The sequence below is a fragment of the Cavia porcellus genome, unplaced genomic scaffold (genome assembly GCF_034190915.1).
Source record: "Cavia porcellus strain 051 isolate PalLab524CR breed Dunkin Hartley unplaced genomic scaffold, mCavPor4.1 scaffold_31, whole genome shotgun sequence".
Classification (NCBI taxonomy): domain Eukaryota; kingdom Metazoa; phylum Chordata; class Mammalia; order Rodentia; family Caviidae; genus Cavia; species Cavia porcellus.
The window spans coordinates 12500425-12518544 of NW_026947514.1; the positions used below are offsets into that span (position 1 = coordinate 12500425).

The window sequence follows — 18120 nt, forward strand, 5'->3', positions numbered from 1 at the left end:
CCCAGTACAGATCACTGGAGGGTCAGCTCGGTGGTGCTTCATGGGAGGCGATGATAAAGGCCCAGTCAGGGCGAGGTTAATTTTGGATAGAAAAACATGGAATACAAATTTATATGGTTTGTTTAAACTTTGGCAGCATTTTGGTGTCTCGAGGTCTGAGAGTTGAAAAGACACAAATAGGCACAGCATAGGTGTTGCTGGGATGGGAGGAAATATGAGCTGGGTCCCCGGCTGCCCTTGGCTTCCCTTTGCAAACAGCAGCAGGCCCAGGTCAGAGGGTTGGGCCGAAGGCTGTACGCAGGAGGTGGAGGCAGAGCCATTGCTTGGAAGCGTCTCTTTCCTGTGTTTTATGACTGGTTGAAAATCTCCACAGGGCCAAAGGCACATGCACAGATGCTGTGCGCATCCCGAGCAGAGCAGACCAGAGCTGGGTCTTTCCCAGCTCCTGTGTGGATTGACAGCTTTCTAGGCAGCACTGAATTCAAAATAAGCAACTTGAGAGGCCAGAGCCTGGCAAGAACAATCCTGGCTGAGACACCAATTTGCTGGTGTCGGTTGTGTTTGTCCCATCTGTGGAAGGAAGTGGCATGGTCTGGGTGGCACTAAGACCTCATGCCAGGGCTGGGGATTTAGCTCAGCGGCATAAGCACCTGCCTTGCAAGCAGGCGGTCATGAGTTCGATCCTCGGTACCAATAAAAATGAAAAAGACAAAAAAAAAAAGACCTCATGCCCTGGCCTCTTGGGCTCAGGAGCATGTGCAGTGAACTTACTCTGGCCAGCTACTCTATGCAGGAGGTGAGAGGAGATAAGGACCCTTGGACCAGATCCCATAGTGAGGAGACAGCCGGTGGGTTGGTCATTGGCAAAGCACCAGCAGTTAGGGCTGGGTTAATCATCAGCCCCAGGCTGTCTGACCCCCAAACTAAAGCCACACCTAGTATGACAGCAGTGGTGCCTGGGATCCGGATGGGGTGGGGAGGTTGCTGTGGTTTTGGCTCTCTGGCCTGGGGGCAGTCTGCTCACCTTTACCCTGAGTTTCCTGAGCTCTCTTGGGTGTCTCTGCTGCCTTTAGGGGAGAAGATGCTTAGGAAGTCTTCACCAGTTTAAGTCCAGTGCCTTGATCATCAGGCTGGGTCCCTCTCCTGCTCTCCAGGCCTCCCTCCACCTGGATGTTACACAGCACCTTCAGGGTTAATCTGACACAGTATTTCACCTTCAAAGCTGCCTATGCTGTCTCTGCACTGGAGTCTCCGTCCACGTGCTCAGGGTCTTAAGCCAAAGTTCTGACCAACTCTGTTCTTCCTTCTCCTAGTCCAGTCCCACCAGTCCTAGTGCCACTCCCACTCCCACCACACATGACCCCATCCTGGCATGTCACAGTGTACATGCCCAGCCTCCTGCTGTCCTGGGCTTGCTGGATTATTCCAGTGCCTGTAGACGGGACGCTGCCCCTGGATCTAAACTGGCCCCTGCACATCCTTCTGTCCTGCAGCCAGTGTGGCCTTTCCCGTAGCTCATCCAGCTCCTCTGGGCTGCTCCCGGGATGAATTTGCATTCACGAGCTGCTCTCACCAGCACAGCCCCCCTGCTGGCTCCCCCAGGACCCTGCAGCTTTGCAAGGTGTTTCCTTTGCCTGCTTACCCTCCCTGCACCCCTTCAGACTCAGGAGTCCCAGGAGCAGGAGGCCAGAGCAAGGCTGGCGGTGAGCTCTGTGGGCCCTGGCCTCATGTTTCCTTTGGAAATCCCCTGCTTGCTTCAGGCAGTGTCCAGCACACAGTGTCCTGGTGTTTTCTTGTCATCTCTCAAGCAGGCCTGGAGCGCTTCGAAGACAGAGTCCACATCTTCCTGACTTACAATCCTCAGTGCCCAGCTCGTCGTCTTTCTAGTGGCCAGCAAGCCAGTCCATAAGCCAGAACCGTCCCACCAGTGGATTTTATGCATAAAGTTTTATTGGCACACAGCCACACGCATTCATTATCTCTGAGAGCTTCCGTGCTTCCCTCTCCGGGCTGAGTGGTTGTGACAGGCCCGTGACCTGAGCTGAAAATGCATAGTGTGGGCCTCAGGTGCTTGCTCAGTGAGGCTTTTAAATGAGCAGTAGTGACTCTTATTTGTGGAGTCAAGAGCCGTGTTGAGCTCAGTGGAATCATTTAATTTAAACCTCATGGTGGCTCTGCAAGCCGTGGCAGTCACAGTTACTTCCTCTGCTTTTTGTAGATGAGAAATTTAAGATGAATTAATAATTCGCCCAGTGTCACAGTTGCTAAGCAGGTGGACTGGGATGGAATGCACTGGTGCCTGCAGGGCCCTGACCGCCTGCCAGTGACCGAGCCTGATCCTCAGCCCCCAGACCCCAGTGCAGGGAAGGAGCCTGGGGGAGCCGGTGACCTGGGGGCCCTCGTGTAGTGAGTGCGCTGCCCCTGTGGTCCCACAGAGGGGCCTGGGGGACGCCCCAGCTTCCCGCTGTTGACTTGTAAGCAGGTGTGTTACAGTCTAGGGAATTTAACTTTCAGTACCCCAAGCCCAGGGAGGCTGGCTTCAGTGTGGGACATTTTGTGTCTGTTTGTCTCTGTTTCTTCTCAGGAGTTCTGATGACGGAACAGCTGAGCTGGACAGACCTAACCTTCCATGTTTATGTCTGGTTTTGATGGTTCTTTGTTTGTTTGTTTGAGGCAGGGTTTCATTAAGTCATTAAGTTGCCCAGGCTGGCCTTGAACTTGTGATCTTCTTGCCTTGGCCTCCTAGGTGCTGGGATTACAGAAATGTGCTGCCAGGCCCAGATCCTGGGTCAGGCCGTGTTTAATCAGGTGGGTTTCTTGGGGGAGCGAAAGGTATTTCTGTGAAGCTGGCTGAGTTTTGGGGCCTGACTTTAGTGACCAGGCCCTCCCTCCTCCTCAGGGCCCTGCTTTCTGTCACTGGACACGGAGCCACATGGAGCCCACGTGGTACTGTGCTCTGGTGCTTGCTGGGAGAGAACCGGTTTCTCTGACTCTGCATCCTCTCTGGTGTTTGGTGCTGGGGAGCCAGGGAGTTCCCCGCGGATACCATATTTTGAATTTAGAGTAGTTTCCCCCTCTTTTTTGTAGTGAGGATTGAACCCAGGGCCTCCTGCATGCTAGGCAAGTGCTGTCTTACCAAGCCACACCTCGGGGGTCCTTGGCAACCAGTTTTTGTCTGTGAACATGGTGGGTGCTCCGAGGCTAAGTGCTGGAGGGAAAGACGCCCTGCAGCCCTCAAGGTGGCTGTGACACCACATTATCTAACTAACTGTGTCATTTCCTTGTATTCGTGCCCTTCTTAGGGAGGAGGAAATCATGGTTGAGAGGTCCTGTAGCTAGAGTCAATGGCAGATGTGGAAGTCATCCCAGGAGCCCCATAACTGGTCGGACCTTCAAGTCCTGGTGGCAGATTAGAAGTGGATTCCAAGCCGGGCTTGGTGCTGCACACCTGCCTTCCTGGCACTCCAGAAGGCCAGGGTGAGGGGCTTGCAGTGTGAGTCCACTCTGGGCAACTTAGTGATTTGGACAGATCCTGTCTCGGAAAAAAACTGGCGATGTAGCCCAGTGCAGAGGGTCTGCGTTTGGTCCTCAGTACCCCGCAAACATACACATGTGCACGTGTGCACACACTCACACACACTCTTTCATATACAAGCTGACTTGTGCCGAAAAGCTCTGTGATTTCATAAGCATGGCTCAAGCTAGGGTGACTTCAGCTACGGTTCCCTTGGGATCGAACGTGGTGGGCGGGTGGCTGTGGGCAGCAGCCTTGAGATGTGGGACGGCCTTCTCACTCCTACACGCCCACCCTGTCACCTCTGAGGTCCTGGGTGCGTGAGGTGTTTTGGGAGGTTGGGATATTTCTGCTGCCTGATAAAGAAGGAGTTGAAACCATAGGGAAATTGGGGAGGACTCAGGTGGCAGTTAGGAATCATTCTGCTGAGTGCTGTGTCCCCCTCCTGCCACCTCTGTCCAGCCTGTTGAAAGTCCTTCAGAGCCCACCCTGTAAGCCACGCCCAATTCCTTCTTGCTGTGTGATTGACCAACAGGTGTCACTGAACACTTTCCTGAGGCTCCTGAAAGGGGAAGTGAGACAGTCCTGTCCCGAGGTCTCGAGAGAGAACAGCCAGTGACCATTGCATCAGAGCAGGCCCAGGGAACATGGGAGGCTAAATGCCTGACTCAGTTTTAGGAGGGAGTGGATTCTTAAGCACTTCTCAGAGGGGCAACTCATGCTGGCTCTTGAAGGCTGAGTAGGAGTTGGCTGGGAGGATGAAGGGGCAGCCCATGCTGTGGTCGCCTTGGCTAGTGGTGAGTAAACCTTGCTGGGATGCTGGGCGAGAACAGGGCAGGCAGCAACCGGAGACGGACAGCTGGGCCTTCTTCCCACTTGAAACCCTCATTGTCATCTGGCTCAATGTCATTAGTGGCAGTCTAGGCCTCTTTTTTCATGCAAGTCCCCCAAGATAGCTTTTAGGGGGCTGAGGGTAGTGTAGGAGTCAGTCTGAGCTCTCGGCCCAAGTGCAAGCTCAGCTTTGGCCCTTAGTGGGTTTGTACTTTGGACTTGATCCTTAACTTACCCAGGTCAGTCATTTATCACAGGAGGAGGAGGTTGTCCCCCAGCCCCTGGGGGCTGCCTCCACCAGGAGTGAGGGTAGGGGATGGACAGGGAGAGGGCACGCAGGAGAGCCCAGTCCCAGTGAGCAAGCTGTCCCTGGCTGCCAGGCTCTGATCAGAACCTCGACCACTGACTGGAAAGCAGGTGGTTTCCCTGCATTGAAAGTCTTGGATTCTGGCCCAATGGGGGCTGTGAGCGTGTAGAGGATCAAGCAGAAACTCCTAGCCTCAGCCCATGTTGGAGTCTGTGGGTGGGATGGGCCTGGGGGCTCAGGACGAGAGGAACTGAGAGGGCATGCAGAAGTGGGGGGCACAGACTCCGTGCTGCACAGGTCTCTGGGGCTGCACGGGTCTCTGGGGCGTGTGCTTGCTTGATTCGCAGTGCTTGGGTTTAACTGCTGTAAAGACATTTCCAGGAAACCGCTGAGCACTTTGTGAGGCCAAGAGTACGTGTGTAAAATACTCAAGTAGCAACTGCATGCTACAGGAAAGCCTCCTGAATGGCTGCTTTTTCCGGGATGCTGATTAGTGGGATGAATGTTGAATTGAGAGGAACACACTCAGACCTGGGGACCCCTCATAGGTCCTCAGCCTCCCCTCAACTTGTTGAGGAAACAGACTATAGAGGCCCTGGCTGAGAGCTTACTTGTCAAAGTGAGGTCCTCAGTGTCAAAGCCTTAGCCACTCCCCGACCTGCTTTCCCCAAGTTCAATATTTTCTTGATTTCTGGATTTTTCGCAGAGAAAGTCCATGCATCCTTGCTTCATGAAGAGAGGTGAGGATGGTAAAAAGCAGAGGCAGAGCTTCCTATCACAGGCTTGTGCCTGGATTGAGGTTTGGTCCAGAGGTCTGAAAGAGCTTGGGTCGAGGATCCTATGGCCGTGAATTCCACTCCTTTATCTGATGATCCCCTCTCTGTCTCTGTTCCTCAGGAGCTGAGAGAAGACAACATCATCTTAATTGAAACCAAGGCCATGCTGGAGGAGCAGCTGACCGCTGCCCGGGCTCGAGGTGACAAAGTCCACGAGCTGGAGAAGGAGAACCTGCAGCTGAAATCCAAGCTGCACGACCTGGAACTGGTATTGGCAGCTGTGCAGATGCCTTGTACAGCACTGGGCGGGGTGTGGGCCAGGCCTTTTCCTGGTGTTGTAGCTGCTGAACTCCTCAAAGGGCTTGAGTAGGCACTTTGGAGCAGCCAGGCTTGACTTCTGCATCGCTTTCTATAGGGATGGGCACCCCTGTTGGGGCTTCCATGGTGGGCAGGGCAGGGATGTTGGCCTCTTCAGAGCTTTTGAGATCCTGGAGACCTGTACCAGAGCCACAGACCTGCCTGTCACCAAGGTGCCTGCTCCAGAGCCCTATGACCACCATTCAGTTAGAGACGTTGGGGTTCTCTCTGTAATGCAAGTGCCAGGTTGAGGTACCTTCTGATGGCTGTCACTGTGATAGTGGGGCCCGTGTGACACCCTGATGTGCAGCTCTGTCTGCAAGTGAGCAGATACATGCTGTTCCTTCATCCTCAGCAGCTGGCTGTGGGTGCTCAGGGCTGGGCCCCGACCAGAGGCCCATGCTCATTCCTTCCCTCTCCTGCCCTAGGACCGAGACACAGATAAGAAGCGAATAGAGGAGCTACTGGAAGAAAACATGGTCCTGGAGATTGCCCAGAAGCAGAGCATGAACGAGTCAGCCCACCTGGGCTGGGAGCTGGAGCAGCTGTCTAAGAACGCAGAGCTGTCAGATGGTAGGTAGGGCCTGGTGCCCGCAGCCATCTGGACTGGGGCTGCGCCCTAACCCAGAGAGCCGAGTGCTGGCACGGAATCCTTCCTCAGGGTGGCCCATCCATCCACCCCAAGTAAATAGAATTTCCTTCAAGTGCCACTTGGAACTGTTTCATTACAGTCTCCCCCAGGGGAGCACGAGGGGTCTGGTAGACTCGGCATCAGGACACAAAATACAAATTGAGTGTTACTGGTCCACTTGGTTTCCCACGTGGCCACTCAAGAGCTTCCAGATCCCAGCACACTAACACCCAGGGGACATCTTAAGCCTGTCTGGATGGCAGGAGAATCCCCAGTGGTCGCTAATCTCAGCTATAAATGTACCCTGGGCATTACTTCCTCAGTTCATTTGCATAATTGGGCAAGATGGATGCAGCCTGTCATCTGTCTCCTGGATAGGGATGCTCTGTGACCTGCCAGGCCAGCCCTCCTGGGCTCACACTGCTGCCCTCTGCTGGCCTTCTGGATGAAGTGGCAGTTGTAGGAAAGGCAGGGTGGGGGTCAGCACCAGAGCAGGAAGCTTCAGCCCCAGGCAAACAATGAGCTGGTTCCTGTGTTTGAAAATAGCACCCACTCACCAGTCCCGTGCACCTGGTAACTCGACTGAATGTTTACATAGCCTTGCAGAGCGTGGTTGGTGCTTTTGGCTTGTTCTGGTGGTGGCTTTTTAAAATCCTGGTAAACATCCCTCAGAATACCAATAAGGTTGAGGCATATTCCCTGAGTGTTCACTCCTCTGCATTCCAAACCAAAACTCAGTTGGTAGCCTGTTACCTTGAACAGTTGGTGCCCTGGGCAGGGGCTGGGAACTGCATAAGGTGGGAGCCACAGAGTCCCTACCTCTGAAATCCAGGGTGAGGAGCTGCTGCCCCCTGGTGGTGTGGAGAGGTGATGGTGCTGCCTCAGTCTGCAGGGTTTGTGGTCCGCTCTGAGATGAGGAAAGCCTCACCAGTGGACTCTCCAGTATAGTCTGTGAGCCCTTTAAGGTCAGTAACTGTGATTTATTCTCAGTGATAATGTTGACTTGAAAGACAGTGCAAGAAAAGCCCAAAGATTTGTTCTTTTAATTTTTAAAAGTAATTTACTAATTAGACTGCATCTTGCTGTGTTGTCCAGGCTGTTCCTAAATACCTGGGCTCAAGCCTGTTGAGCACCTGGGATTGTCGGCATGTGCCACTAGACCTGACTCTGTATGTTTTAGACTTTTTTCCCTGTGCTGGGGATCGAACTTAAGGCCTCTTGCAGGCTGAATACATGTTGTACTACTGAGCCACATCCCCAGCCCCCTGAATATACTTCCGAGTGTGTGGGGTAACTTCTGAAGACTTAGATTGGAAGTCTTGGCTCCTCCACTGTGGTAAGGGGCTGAGCCAGGGCAAGTACATAACTTCTTCAGACTTGAGTTTCCTCATCTGCAATATGAGGGTGGTGAATCTGTGAGTGCAGGTGAGATAAGGTGGGGAGGCCTCACCCCTGCCTGGCCCTGGTGACGGGCAAAGGGGCAGCTGTCCTTGTCTATCAAAGCGTATCTGCTTGCTGCGCTGCTGATGAGCAGGATGCTCAGTGGAGAACCGTTAGTTGTTAAATGATAAACTTGTTATCAGTTCCATTGTTCAACTTGTAGAAGCCTAGGAATTGCTCTCGGCAGGTGTAGAGTGTTGGTTTGGGAAGATGAGGAAGAGATGGAAGGTGATGATGGTTGGGGACATGTGAGTGTCACTAAAGTCCTAGCTGCACATTTAAAATGACTAATGTGCTAAATCTTATGTATGTCTCACCACAATTTAAAAAAATTTCTTTTTTTACCACAGATGCCACAGAGGTACTGTCCAGGTGACCAAAGGTTCTAAGTTTGTTGAGTTGTTTTAGGTTGAATTAGGGTTCTTGGGTTGCATGATCAGTGTGAAGCCCCGTGTGTGCTCACCTGCGAGCACCATCACTAGAATGGGACACGTGGTCTCCTTTCTGCCCATAGTAATGTAGTATGCTGAGGCTCAGCTCATGGTGGGCGGAGCAGCCTCCATCCCTCCTGCAGAGGCCTTTGACACCCGAGGTTTTCTTCCCCAAAAGCCCCAACTCACCTGTTGTGGTCCTGTCCTGGGACTGTGTTCCCTTCACTTCTTGCATTTTAGCTGCTTAAAACCATACACTTTCCCTCTTTGCCTGTACTTCCATCTCACTTGGAATTTTTAAAGGCATTTGCATAGACTTTCACTTTTCTTTAGTGTAACTGTAAAATCACAAGAAGTCCATGCCAGGGTTCTCACCCAGGCTGGCAAGTGCTGGGTAGTGTAGCTTTCCACCTCCTGCAGCTGAACCACTGGTCACTTAATATGCCCTCCCTGCTGAGCAGTCCTGCTGCCTGCTGCCTTTGCCTGTTAGCCCTCTCTGCTGGCCCCTGCAATCCTTGAGGAGGCCAGTCAGGTTAACAACCTGGTAAGCAAATAGTTCCTGCAAGTTAGCTTTTGTATTGGCTCCTGCCCTACAACCTGCTCTCTCCTTGAATCCAGCTAAGCTAGCAGAGGGGTGAGAGTGGAGGAGCCAGAAGTGGGTACCCAGTTCCCTGGGCTTGGGGTTTGGGGTTCTAGGCAGAATGGAAGTGGAGGCTCCAGAGCACAGGTTCTGACCCACTTGATGCTTCAGCCTCCAGGAAGTCGTTCGTGTTTGAGCTGAATGAATGTGCCTCCAGCCGCATTCTGAAGCTGGAGAAGGAGAACCAGAGCCTCCAGAGCACCATACAGGGGCTGCGGGATGCTTCCCTGGCCCTGGAGGAGAACAACCTTAAGTGTGGGGAGCTGGAGAAGGAGAACCATCAGCTCAGCAAGAAGGTGAGCTTGCTGGCCTGCACAGAGCCCAGGGCTTGTCCTTCTCACTTGCCCTAAGGGTGGTGTATTGCATCATAGATTCTGAACGCATCCAACACCGGGTTCTGGCAGGCAGAAGGCAGGAATGCTCTTGTTGATGATGCCCTTGCAGGACTGGCATCTTTGATGCTGAGTATCTCGCCTGCTCCTGAGTGAGTCTGGAGTTTTCCTTTGTTGAGGCAGCAGGGGCAGGAGACGCAGGCTGCAAAGGTGCTTCCTGCTGGTTCTTCACCTGAGTGCAGGCTTGATTCACACCCAGCCCACCATGACAGGGACCCTCGTAGGACTGCCCAGCTCCCTGCTCCCTCGTGTTCCCTTGGAGCACTGTGCACCCTGCAGCATTTTTGCTGCTTGGGGCTTGTCCTGACTTTGTAGGACAAAAGAAGACACCTCATCTTGTACCAGGTCTTTTGGTTTGGCACAACTGCATGCATTGGCGGCTTAGGTTCACTTGGATCTAGCACAGGAAGTGTCTTCATAAATGGCAGTCCACCCTTGGCCAGGACAAAAAGAGCTAATCTTTAGGAAGGTGAGCCTCCCTCCTTGTGATGTCTGATGTGGGAAGCCTGCCATGTTATCTTGCTGGCCTAGCAAGAGTATGGGTCACTTTCCTGAGGTCCCAAGGGTAGCACCAGCCTCCCTTGTCCCCTGCTGCTGCTTCTCTATACAAACAAGAATGGGCAGCATGTGCTGCCACCCTGCGTGACTCCTGCCATTCTCCCAGGTCCTGGCCACCTGCCTTTTCTCTGGTCAGCTTCCTGTTCTCTGGGTCAGTGTCCTGTCCTGACACCATACCTGTCCTATGCTAGTCCATGTCTGAGCGCAGGGAGTATCTGTGACAGTCACTATGCCCAGGCTAGAGGTTTTCCTTGTCTGCTTTTGGATCCCTCTTCTTCCTTGCTGCCCTGGGCCTGGCTAAGCTGCCCAGCTGACTGAGAGGCTGTTGTCTTGTTCCCTGCACGTCTCCCTCTTTTGACCCTGTCCAGTGTGCCCGACATGTAATTGGTGCTCGCTGTGTCTGGCGGATGAGCTCTGCAGCCCCAATAGGCGGTCGTAGCCCCGAGGCTTTGAGGCAGTTGAGCCCACCCTGACTTTCCTAGCCTACTCTCAGCCATCCTCTCCTTTCCTTGGGGTGGGTCTCGGCCTCCCACTAGCATTTCTGTCTGGAGGTGCTCCCTGGGGTCGGCTGCATTCTGGCAGCCCTGTGTAGCCAGAGTGCAGGCTTGCGTAGATTGAGGAGCCCACAGGAACCATAGTTCCCCAGGTATATATGGTGCCTGTATCTCAAGGCACCTCCTTGGGTCCTGGAGAAGCTGCCTCCCTCACCCATGATTATAACTCCATACTGATCACTGAGTAAAGCACATTAACCTTGGGGCCCCCAGGTTGGGGTGAGGGCTTGGTGCCCTGACAGCATAGTGCATTTTCAACACCCCCCCCCCCCATGGACCCTATAGCCTGCTTCCATTGTGGAGGCTGGAATTAAATAGACCCCAGGCAGGAAGACTAAGTGGCTCTTTACCAAGGAGAAGAGCCCCAGACTTGTCTGACAAGGGTCCTGAGAACTGCTTAAGACTTAACATGCCGGGCTATGCAAGACTCAGCCCTCGGTATTCATGGATGTTGCCTGGGCATACCAGGTCCTATCCCTAGAGGAAGTCTGAGATTTATCCAAGCTCTCCGAGTGACCCCATTCCCACCCCCACCATGACCATCATTTTAGAACAGTGTTCCCCAGCCAGCAGCACCTGGTTCACTAAAGCCACATAAAATGCAACTCGGTCTCAAGGGAGAAGTCAGCTACTATGCCCCAGCCTGCCACTTTAGGTGTGGTGACTGAGAGGGTGAATACGCTGGCCCCAATGGTCAGCCACAGAAATTTGCTATGGCCTTGTAGGAGGTGGGAGTGGACTTTGATCGCTTGTTCCTCTGAGGCCAGCATCAGGGCCCGTTCCTCACATGGAGAACTTGGTGCTGGAGGAAAGAAGCCACTTCTGTTTCCTGGAGGCTCGGCTGCACCGTGAAGTCTGAGGAGCCCAGGCACACCTGGGTCCAGCATTAGAGCCTGGTGCCAGGGTGACAGAAATTATATAGGATCCCAACCCAGTGTATGCAGTGCCCTAGAGCAGAGGCAGCGGTAGTGTGCAGTGGGTGGAAAGGCAAGTGACAGAGGATGACAAAGAAGGAGGTGGGTGCTGTCACCACCCTACCCCACCCCAAGGCAAGGTAGAGGATAGGGAAATAGGTGAGCATGAAGTCCCCGCAGGGCCTCCAGCGGCCAGGGATGGTTACCCTGGGGAGTGTGGGAAAGGCCCAGAACAGCCCCGGGGCAGATGAGACCCAGGGTCCTGCAAGGGACATGGCAGTCAGGTGCCGAGTGACCATGCTCGTGGTGCCGCACAAAACGCACAGATCATGGGCTGTGAGCTGATGGCTGAGGGTGTGAGGAGGTTACTGCAGAGCAAAGCCAGCACCTTTTCCTCAAGCAGAGGCCCATTGCAATTAGCTTCTTCAGGACCCAAGAAGGTGCCTCGAGATACAGGCATCATACCTACACTGTTCTAAGAGGCTGAGAGGTTTGGGTCGTGTTTTGCATGCAGCACATGTGTTGAAACTGACTTGGGCCTGGGGCTGGGATTTTTGGCTGCAGATTGAAAAGTTACAAACCCAGTTGGAGAGAGAGAAGCAGAGCAACCAAGACCTGGAGACCCTCAGTGAGGAGCTGATCAGGGAGAAGGAACAGCTGCAGAGTGACATGGAGGCCCTGAAGGCCGACAAGGCCAGGCAGGTAGGCCTCTCCTGGCTCCTGGGACACTTGCTTCCGAGAAGGGAGCTGAGGGTAATGACCAATCCTGGCAGCACTCACAGGTCCGCGGGCAATGAGTGCTCAGCTCAGTGACAGCTTACACCAGCCTTTCTGCCCAGGGACATGGGTGGGGTCTGAAAGCAGGCTTGACAGTCCTGAGTTGGACTTGGAGGCTGTGGGGCCAGTACTCCTGGCCTGTTGCTCCTGGAGGCCAAAGAGGCTGTTAAATGTTCTGCAGCTACAGGACACAGACCGGCCCACTACTCATGGGCATTGTCACAGCTGAGACCTTGGAGGGTGGGGAAGCCCAGGGACACACCCTTCCCAGGACCAGCTAGGTGATGCACTGGCCAGAGCTGACCCACAGCTCTTTGGCCTGTAAGCGAGACTGGGGTTGGGAGTTTTAGTGTCCAGCTTGTATCATAGAGCAACCTAAAGCACAGAGAAGGTTGGAACAGTCCTACACACAGCGGAAAGACAGGTTGGGCAGCAAACTGCCAGGTGAAAAGCATGGTGGTCAGGTGAAAAGCAGATACAGAGCAGACTGCTGGGTTCAGGCCCACTTGGAGCCATCACGCAAGGCTAAAGTCTGGAGGAAAGTACTCAACTTGTGCAGTGTCTATGGTGGGAAGAAGCTGGGCGTGGTGAGTGGGCCTCAGAGGAGGCAGCAGATTTGGGTAGGGCCTGGTCACTGGATTTCCACGGCCATGACAAAAAGATGAAGAGAAATGGCTAAAACTTTTAAGTGAGAAAGAGGGAAGGAGAGAGGGAAGGAATGTTGCTTATATTTAAAGCCTACCTTGGCTGGACTGAGTGTATGTTGACCTGAGCTGTCTCAGGACTTACGTCTGTATTCGGGTCTGTATCAGGCCTTGGAATTGTTGGGGTGCTTTTGCTTCAGAATACAAGCCCAGATCCCTGGCCTCAGTTTCCACAGCATCCTGGGTCCTGCCCATTGTGTTTCCCCATAGATCAAGGATCTGGAGCAGGAGAAGGACCACCTTCACCGAACTGTGTGGTCGCTGCGGGAGAAGTCTCAGGCCAGCAGCGAGGCTCGTGGGAAGGATGTCGAGAAGGAGAACAGGGCCCTCCACCAGGCGGTGACAGAGGCTGGCAGCAAACTGAGCCAGCTTGAGTCGGACAAGAAACAACTGCACAGGGACTTGGAGCAGGCCAAGGAGAAGGGGGAGCGGGCAGAGGCGTTGGAGAAGGAGCTGCGCCGGCTGGAGAAGGAGAATGAGCAGCTGGCCAAAAAGGTGAGTTCCCTGAAGACAGTCACCGAGAAGGTCGAGGCTTTGGAGCATGAAAGCCGAGGCCTGGAGCTGGAGAACCAGACGCTGAGGAAGTCTCTGGACACCCTGCAGAATGTGACGGTGCAGCTTGAGGGCCTGGAACGTGACAACAAGCAGCTGGATGAGGAGAACCTGGAGCTTCGGAAGATGGTGGAGACCATGCGCTTTACCAGTGCCAAGATGGCGCAGATCGAGCGGGAGAACCAGCAGCTGGAGCACGAGAAGGAGGAGCTGCGGAGGAACGTAGACCTACTGAAGGCGCTGAGCAAGAAGTCTGAGCGCCTGGAGCTCAGCTACCAGAATGTGAGTGCCGAGAACCTGCGGCTGCAGCAGAGTTTAGAGAGCAGCGGCCACAAGTCGCAGGCTCTGGAGCGGGAGCTGAGCGAGCTGGATGCCGAGCACCAGGCGCTTCGGCGAGACCTGGAGGCCCTGCAGCTCACCAACAAGCAGCTGGAGATGGCTGAGAAGGACAAAAAGGCCCTGGAGCAGGAGGTGGCGCAGCTGGAGAAGGACAAGAAGCTGCTGGAGAAGGAAGCCAAGCGGCTGTGGCAGCAGGTGGAGCTGAAGGACGCCGTCTTAGATGACAGCACTGCCAAGCTGGTGGCAGCCGAGAAGGAGAGCCGTGCGCTGGACAAGGAACTGGCCCGCTGCCGGGACGCGGCCAGCAAGCTGAAGGAGCTGGAGAAGGACAACAGGGACCTCACCAAGCAGGTTACCATGCACACGAGGACGCTGACCACTCTGAGAGAGGTGAGCCAGCTGCAGCAGGGATGGCAGGGGGGCCTGTTTCTGGGGTGTGTGGTTCCAAAATCCAAGGGGGACTTTGCGTGTTCTCCCTAAGTATATCCCCCATTCTGATATCCAGAAATCTAAAGAACCACTGAAAACCATATATCATGATCTTACTACCCAATGGTAATTACACCTGATGTTTGGTTTCCTCTGTGTACTTGCATGCAGGTGCTCTTGACTGATGGTGGACTGTGTTCTGATAAACCCACCATAGGCAAATGCATTTAATATACCTGCTGTGCATCCTTGCATAACCCCATGGCACACTGTGGGGCCAGTGGTTTCCCCTCCTGATCGACTGGCTGGCTGGCAGCAGTGGCTCAGTGTCCCAGCCAACAAGAGAGATCAGACTGCACTTTGCTAGCTGGGGAAAGGCCAAAATTCCAGATTTGATTATGAAGTCCAAAAGTTATGAATCAAATCACCCTAAGTCGGGATCAAGTGTTCCATGTTCTGCATTAGACTACAGACACTGTGAGGCTGTGTGTCATTTCTCACAGTAGGCTCAGAGCTTCAATTTTCAGTGGCTGCAAAGTATTTAATTCTATGAAGTTGCTGTAATTATTTTGGAGGTGCTTAGGTTGTTCTCAGTAGTTTGCACCATGTTTCACTTTGTTTTGGGGCTGAGGATTGAACCCAGGGCCTGTGCATGCTTGCTGAGCTCGTCCCCCAGCCTCCCCTGTTTTAAATACCACCGGGCACCCTTGCTCACAAGTGCTTTTACAAATTCTCACTCAGCTTTTCCCAGGATATAATCCTGGAAACAGGATTATACAAAAAAACTAGGAACATCTGTTCACAAAAGACGTGAACAGAGAGAGAAGGTGTGAATACTTTGTTTAGTGTCTTAGTGCACATATAAACTTCTCTAGAAATGTCTGTCCTGCTTTCCCTAATATTGTTTGCACAGGCCACCTGGGCATTTGTGCATTTAGTGTGATGTTATAGAGACGAGCTGGTCTGGAGAGGATGTAGGTGGCTCCTTGGTGGCCTGACCCCAGGTTTTGCTCACTTCCCTAGGAGTTCAGTATGCGTGTTCCCAAGTGGTCTGGAGCTCTGTGGTTCAAGTGCAGGCTTCTCCCTTCTTGTGGAGCCCAACCCCTCCCTGGGGGCTTCTCTGCAGATTACACTCAACACTGCTCCGGGCAGCTGCAGTGCTGTGTGCCCAGGAGGGGAAGGAAGTGATTCCAGTGAACGCAGAAGGGTCTCCACTTTTAGAAACGATTGGTGCAGGCAGGACAGCCTGCTGCAGGGAGGGCCGCACACTAGATGTGGCACTCTGCTGCAGTCTCCCCGCTGCAGCCCTGTGCCGCGGTCACCTGCCACTTCCAGATCTCCGCAGCTTATCACAGCAGAGCCCGGTCTCTCTGTGAGAGTCTGTCCCCTGTGATAGGACTCAGCCATCCAGAACCCCTTGATTGTGATGGGTCCATTATCTCAGCACCAGGCTTGGGCAGTGGTGCCTGGCAGAAGGCAGCTGGGAGGTCACATAGGAAGTGACCCATATCACTCGTACTCACACCCACTGGTCACCTGGCTTCAGCTAATAGAGCACTAGGGGAATATTTGGGGGAACAGATGGATGGTGTTGCTGTTGCTGCTACCCTGCCTGTCATTTGGTAGGAGGGGTGAATAGCATGCAGGTGACTGGCCCCAGGCAGGAATGGTGGCTTCCTTCAGAGAACAGCAGAGGTGGATGGACATGAAGAGGATTGGAGTATGTGACTCACCTGGGTGAATTCAGCATCTGTGTTCCGCAAAGTAAAAAGGACCAGGGCTTCCAATAGAATCTCTTTTTTTGTTTGTTTGTTTGTTTCTCGTTGTCTGCAATGTGCATTTTGATACTTGCTACTCTATAGAAAGGCAGCTCTATCATTAGAGATCAAACCCGGTACTCAGAGGTCACTGTAAGTGGCATTTCCAACATGTCTTGGAGAAGGAGTGTGTTAGATCCATCCTTAGCGTGTTGCCGTATGGTCTGCTTAGGCCTGGGAAAGTGTGTCATTTCCTTTCTTCTGGCAGTGCGTCCTTGTCTGGGGTAGGCTGTCTGGTCACCCAGCCAGGCAGCCAGGACTCGGAGAGAAGTGGCTCAGAGAAGACCTCGTGAAGAAGCCCTGGCCTGGCCTCTGCTGCGACTGCCAGGCTCCCACTCCATGCTCCTGTCTCCTATTGTAGGACTTGGTGCTGGAGAAGTTGAAGAGCCAACAGCTGACCAGTGAGCTGGACAAACTGGGCCAGGAGCTAGAGAAGGTTGGGCTCAGCAAGGAGCTACTGCTGCAGGATGAGAACAGCTACGGTGACACGTGAGTATGGTCTCCCTTGTGGTAGCACGTCTTCTGCTGCGGGTCCCAGCCTCTGTGCTTGCAACCTGAGGCCTTTGTTTACTGAAATCACCCCACCATGTGGCTCCTGTGTCCTCCGAAGACCAGATCTGGCTCCCAGGGGGCGTGCAGGGAGATTCTTTTGTCCAATAAGAAAAATGGCTTTTTTTTTTTTTTTTTTTTTTTTTTTAGGCAGGGTCTCTCTATGCAGTTCAGGCTGGCCTTGAGTTTACTTTGTAACCCAGGCTGGTCTCAAACTCACAAGGATCCTCCTGCCTCAGCCTCCCAAGTGCTGGGATTACAGGTGTGAGCCACCACGCCCAGCTATGAGGCCTCTTTTTTAATTTGACTGTTGCAAGCATTGATTTCTTTAAAATGATCAGTTGTGTAAGGAAATCCGATATCCTGGACCTGTGGATTTGTGAGACCCATGTGCCTGCTGACAATGCCTGTTTGAAATGGAGGAAAGGCTGTAGACTTGCCATCTGCCTTGCTCTGCGACCTTGAACAAATCACTTAAGCTTTCTAAGACTCAGTTTCCCCATCTGTAACATGACCATGATAACACTTTCCTAAAACAGTGACCCTAAAAGGTAGCAACCTGTCTCCTGGGCGGGGTCATGGATGTGCCATCTGCTCAGGGATCCCGGAAAGGGCCCTGCAGTGGGTTTGACTCCTCAGTGGTACAGGCAGGCAGCCTCCCGGGAGGAGATGGGTGTGGGGTTGGTGAGGCGGGTAAGTGATACTATTGTGTCTTGTGTTTTTCAGGAAATACAAGCTTTTGGAGAGCAGAAATGAGTCGACATTAAAAACAGCACTGGCCATGAAAGAAGAAAAGATTGTGTTCTTGGAAGCCCAAGTGGAAGAGAAAGTGGGCCTGAACCAGCAGTTACAGAGCGAGCTCCAGACGGTGAGAGCCCAGCCTGCCCTGCCAGCCGGGCCCTGCCTGCCCTTCCTGCCCCTTGCCTGGGTGACCCAGGGTGGCCTGGAGGCCTTTGTCCTGGGGCAGGTGGTGTGAACCACAGGGTTAGAGCTCCCGCCATCTGAATCGCACACTGGCAGGACAGGGGCAGGTGTCCGGCAGAAGTGAGGCTCCACCATGAGAGCTCTGTGTGAAAGTGAGCACCCAGCACCCAGCACAGCCCTGGCATGCTCAGACAGGGCAGGTGCTTGTGCGGACAGGCACGTGTTCTCTGCATATATAGACATGCTTTCCACATGTATGTGGGTGTGCTCCACACATCCACATGTGTAAGGACTCTGCACACACACACACTGCTGCCCCAGTCCTCCCGTGTGAACATGAGGCATGTGTCTCAGCAGCGGGATTGAGTTGAAATGTGGAACAGAACAGTTCCAGCACTGGCAAGGCTCCGCCAGGGCTAGGATACCCTGGTGCCCATTCCCCAGCCTTCTCCCTACTCATGGGCAGTGGGGGCTCAGGTGAGTGAGAAGCCTGCTGCAGGCATGGCGCTGAGGTAGGGACTGAGGCAGGTGTGGACACTTGGCTTCTGCCCTTGCTGTCATCTCTGGAAAGAACAGGGAAACAAGGGAGACTGAGATTGGGTGCCCCTTTCCCACCAGAGCAAAGAGTGGCAACTGGCCTGTTCTGTGCCGTGTGTGGGTGCACACGTGTGCATGTGTGCGTGC

The 18120-nt window shown here is 53.6% G+C and overlaps 1 protein-coding gene across 7 annotated transcripts in view; it reads left to right on the plus strand.

The window, feature by feature from the left end:
- The window catches only part of Ccdc88c (coiled-coil domain containing 88C), a 116979-nt gene that overhangs the window by 69050 nt on the left and 29809 nt on the right, over positions 1-18120 (plus strand). For 6 of the 7 annotated variants that reach the window (XM_063241157.1, XM_023566130.2, XM_003472476.5 and 3 more), the window contains 7 exons: positions 5550-5696; positions 6214-6358; positions 9039-9223; positions 11910-12047; positions 13037-14107; positions 16325-16452; positions 17239-17380. In XM_063241157.1, coding sequence (XP_063097227.1) covers positions 5550-5696; positions 6214-6358; positions 9039-9223; positions 11910-12047; positions 13037-14107; positions 16325-16452; positions 17239-17380 — 1956 coding nt within the window. The remainder of the gene's footprint in view (positions 1-5549; positions 5697-6213; positions 6359-9038; positions 9224-11909; positions 12048-13036; positions 14108-16324; positions 16453-17238; positions 17381-18120) is intronic. The other variant, XM_063241158.1, reaches the window with a different exon arrangement.